Consider the following 4,779-nt stretch of genomic DNA (forward strand, 5'->3'; position numbering starts at 1 on the left):
GAAGTAACGGAAGGTATTTGGAAAACCAGAACTTCATGGCCTCGGAATGGATTTCCGAATCAGGAACTCCTCTTATCTGTATTTCAGGTTTGGAGAAGCCAAGCTCCCAGTCAAGGCTGCCTCTGGCCCTGGAAGGATCCCACTGAACCTGTCTAAAGAGCATTCTCCTTGCTGAAGGGTAAGAAGAGAGACTGAGGCCCAGGACAAGAGGTTAAGCAGGGATTTAGGGAGCTAATAACCCACTATAGCCTACTCTTGGGCTTTGGATCCAAGATAGGAACTCTGCAGGGAGGTTTTGCCTCTGGGTTATGGGAAAACAGGCTAATGAACTAAAAACTCAAGTCCTTTACTAAAATTCACACATTTGCATAGCATCATCCCCAGCTTCCCAGATGAGTTCATCGACATTCCCCATGAGGTAGGGAGGGGAAGACATTAATGTTCCCATTTAATGGGTTGGGAAATTGAGGCACAAAGAGGAACTGTGGCACCCAAGTTACCCTGTCAGGCTGTGGCAAAATCCAGATTTAGATCTGGCACTCACAGGAGCCACGGTGCCTCTCAAGAAAACCCTCAAAAGGCCATCCCTCATTAAGTTGCTCTTTGAGAAAATAATTTAAAAAAATTTTTCATCAAAGAGTCTTAAAGCATAGATATAAAATTAAAAACATGTTAACAGTCCTTTCGGTTTCTGAACTGCACCCAGAAGAGCTCAGAACAGTACATCACAGTTTTTCAAGGCAACAAACAAATGACAACGTTACCAGGAGAGAACTGAAGGGAAGTGGGGAGGTGGGATGAAGGCAGCAGTTTCACGCTGGAAGAGGGTGACTTGTCTGGTGGTGACGCGGCCACATTACCTTACCAGTTAGAGCAGGTCAGCTGCAGCTCCAAGGGGCAGAGCAGGTGAATGTTTGCTTGACTCAGCAAAAAAAAAACAAAAAAAAAAAAAAAAAAAAAACCGCCTCTAACAGTAAGACTGTCAACAAAGGAATGATGTTTCTTCTTTACTCTGAACCTATTTCATTGCCTCTAAAATGGGAAGAACCCCACGCTAGCATCCAATGCATGCTTTTACCTGTCTGCAGGTTTAAGCTAGAGTTTGCTTTGGAAAACCTTCAGCAGCAATCCTAAGTCAAATTCCCAGGAAGCAGAGTGGGGGGCTCGAGAGGGTCGGGGGAAAGCGTGGGGGAGAAATTTCCCGTCTGCAACAAGGTCCTCTTTGCACGCCTCCCAGATGACAATGTCTGCTCAAGTGATACCTCTCTTTAGATAATGTGGTCAGGCAAGTGGCTTGACTCTGTTCAGCCATTTCTCTTGGCTTTGTGGTTCCCTCTTTCCAGTTCCTCTGCACAGGAAGGCACTTGCACAAAAAGAGTATTTGGCTCTGAGAAGGAACCTTCCTGGAAGCTAGACAGTCAGGGAGGGAAGAACTGAATGTAGACCCAAGGCTGACATATCCACTGTGCCAGGACACACCTGGAGGAATCCACTGGCCCCTTTGGTCTGGGACTGACTCTAATGTCCTCCAAATGGCCAAGTTTAATTGCAGTTTCTCTAATTCCTTCCAAGGTTCGAGACAAATAACAGATTTGGAGGCTGTGCAGCTAAAGGCTTTATCAAGGGTCCTCTGCAGGATGAGCAGCAGGTGTGACAGGGCATGGGAATAAAACAGAAAGATGAACACACTGTGTCTGTCCTCCAGCTTCTGCTAGTTACCATGTAGCCCAAAGCTGACAGGTGCATGCCCCAAAGCAAAGGCCACCGAGGAGAGAAATAGGACCCAGGTAAGCCTGGCTTCCATCCTGCTGACATCTCTGTTCCTAGAGATATTACCAGACCCAGACATGAAAGTTTAGAGTCATGAGGGAAGGTCAGACGGAAATCTCATCCACTTGACAGAAGATGGGCATGAATGGGTGGCACCGTTAGAATTTCAAGAATGACATTTAGATGGTTAAACCTTGAACGCTGTATAGATCAAGCAACAAGGTTGACAGTCCAGGTATCTGGACCCGGTGCAGGGGAGGGAGTCAGGAATTCGGCTGGAGCTCAGGTGAGGGGGTGGAGAATGAGAAGGAAGCCTAAGACTGCTCAGTGTCTTCCTTTCCATTCACACCCTGACTGCATCAGTCAGACCTCAGTGAGCATCCTTTTCTCTGCATATGCCCGATGTGGAGGGGGAAGGTAACTGGGTCTCCGTTCCCGAGTGGTCTCGGAGAATTCAGGCTTGCCAAGTCCACTGTCGGCTGCCTTCAGGTCCGGTGTAGGCTGCCCACAAGTGACATGGGTATACTGGCCTTGCTCCTCCTGCTCTGTCTCCCGGTGGTAGAAGTAGTTGAAGTTGGAGACAATGACGGGCACAGGCAGGGCGATGGTGAGGACCCCGGCGATGGCACACAGCGAGCCCACGATCTTGCCCCCCACCGTCATGGGGTACATGTCTCCATAACCTACCGTGGTCATTGTAACCACTGCCCACCAGAAGGCATCTGGGATGCTGGGAAAGAGTGAATCATCATCATCAGCCTCTGCGAAGTAGACGGCACTGGAGAAGAGGATGACTCCGATGAAGAGGAAGAAGATGAGCAGCCCCAGCTCCCGCATGGAGGCCTGCAAGGTCTTGCCCAGGATCTGCAGCCCCTTGGAGTGGCGGGACAGCTTGAAGATGCGGAACACCCGGACCAGGCGGATCACTCTGAGGATGGCCAGGGACATGGCCTGCTGCCCATTCTGGCCGCCCCCTCCACTGGCTGACTGCTGCTCCTGCTGCTGCACCAGCTCAGTGCCCAGGGTGATGAAGTAGGGGAAGATGGCCACCAAGTCAATGATGTTCATGATGTTGCGGAAGAAGGCTGGCTTGCTGGGACAGGCAGAAAAGCGAACCAGGAGCTCAAAAGTGAACCAAACTATGCACAGGGTCTCCACCAGAAAGAACGGGTCAGTAAAGAAGGAGCCCCCAAGAGTACTTAGCGAGGAGGAGCCCCCTGCCACCATGCCCCCTGGGGGTATGCCAGGATGAAAGGTATAGGAATCATCTTCATCCTCGTCTTCCTCTTGACTACCCCTGGAAATGGGGGAGTCTCTGCTCACACCATTGCTTCCACCTCGACCATCTGCACGGAACTGGGGCAAGGTCTCCAAGCAAAAGATGACGATGGAGATAAGAATGACCAACACGGAGACGATGGCGATGCCCCTGGCGGGACCTGAGCTCTCAGGGTACTCGAAGAGAAGCCAGACCTGGCGCTGAAAGGGCTGGGAGGGCAGTGGCTTCTCGTCCTCGCCACCTTCGGGCAGGCAGCCCTCGTCCTCCCGGAAGGCCGCCAGGGCCTCATCCCCCAGCTGGTAGAAGCGGATCTCCTCTAGGAAGATGTCCAGGGGCACGTTGACCGGCCTCCGCAGGCGGCCCCCGGACTGGTAGTAGTAGAGGATGGCGTCGAAGCTGGGCCGGTTGCGGTCGAAGAAGTACTCGTTCCTCAGGGGGTCGAAGAAGCGGACTCTGCGACCGGGGTCTCCCAGCAGCGTGTCGGGAAACAGCGACAGGGTGCGCAGTTGCGTCTCGAAGCGCAGCCCGGAGATATTGATCACCAGGCGCTCGCTACTACAGCAGCCCCCGCCCGCGCCGGCCTCCGGGAAATCTCCCGCATCCTGTTGCTCCCCCTCCGGCCCACGGACCTCCCCCGGCGCCGCCAGCGTCAGGGATTTCTCCGACCTCATGTCCCCTCCGCGGTGCGCTCCCTGCCACTAGGACGGCGCCCACGACACAACCTCTGTCTGGAGCGCGGCACCTCTTCCCGGCTCTCAGCGGCGCCTTCGGTTGCAGGGTGGGGCTCGCGCTCCTCCGAGCTCGCGGTTTGGCCTGGCCGCTGGGTCTGGGAGCCCCCGAGTCCTGGCCTCTGCAAGGCTAGGTCTGGGGAGGGGACCCGGACGCAGAGGATTTCGCTCCGCGCCTCCAGATATCCGCGCTTGGGTGCCACAGCTTACTGGGATACCTGGAACCGCAAACTGGCGCGTGTGAAACGGGCTGCCCGAAAGGACGCGTGGCTTCGCCCCCTGTCGTGTCTGAGACTGGGCTCCAGGACGCGGGGGTCCGCCCTCCGGACGGGCTAGCTCTTCCCAGCTCCCACTGCGTTTCTCCGGCCGCTCAAGCCCCCCCCCGGCTGCCGCTGGGAGCGAAGCGCCAGATGCGCCTCCCTCCGGCTCGGCAGAGACTCCTGGCGGGGCTCGGCCTCCGCCCTACGTGCACCGCGAGCTCCGTCTGGCCAAGGTCGCCGTTCCCGCCGCCACAGCCGCCACCTCCTCCCTGGGAGTCGCGCCGCAGGCCTCGCAGAGGGCCCTGCGGCTGCCCCGGCGCCGGGGCGCGGGGACCCACCTCCCCACCGCTCTAGCCTTCACTGCAGCCGCTGCAGCTGCAGCCGCTCGGCTCTCCGCTCTGCCCTTCCTTTCCAACACTCACTCTCCAAGTGACGTGGCAGGCCCCGCCTGCTGCCCCCTCCCACCCCACTCTCACATCACACCCCTCGCCCAGCCAGGGGCTGCCGCGAGCCAGGGCTCTGTGGAAATAGACACACACTTGCCTCACCAGTAATCTTTCCCGCGCTCGCCTGGCACGCCTCTCCCTTGCTCGCATTCACAATCGTGGCCCCCTAAACAAGCACCAGCACCCTAATACCACACCCCCTCCACCTCTGCAATCAGCTTTCCTCATTTCAGCTTATGGGTGGTGATCTGCGCAGGGCATTTCACCGTTGAGAAAACACACCCCGCCCCACCGTG

At 56.1% G+C, this 4,779-nt stretch overlaps 1 protein-coding gene across 1 annotated transcript; it reads right to left on the minus strand.

Annotated features, from left to right (window-relative positions):
- Positions 1-947: 947 nt before the first annotated feature.
- On the minus strand, positions 948-4,441 carry KCNA6 (potassium voltage-gated channel subfamily A member 6). The gene has a single exon (XM_032874814.1). The coding sequence runs from the start codon at positions 3,718-3,720 to the stop codon at positions 2,134-2,136; it is 1,587 nt and encodes a 528-aa protein (XP_032730705.1). The 5' UTR covers positions 3,721-4,441; the 3' UTR covers positions 948-2,133.
- Positions 4,442-4,779: the final 338 nt, after the last annotated feature.

The sequence above is a fragment of the Lontra canadensis genome, unplaced genomic scaffold (assembly GCF_010015895.1).
Source record: "Lontra canadensis isolate GAN:19392208 unplaced genomic scaffold, GSC_riverotter_1.0 scaffold53, whole genome shotgun sequence".
Taxonomy (NCBI): domain Eukaryota; kingdom Metazoa; phylum Chordata; class Mammalia; order Carnivora; family Mustelidae; genus Lontra; species Lontra canadensis.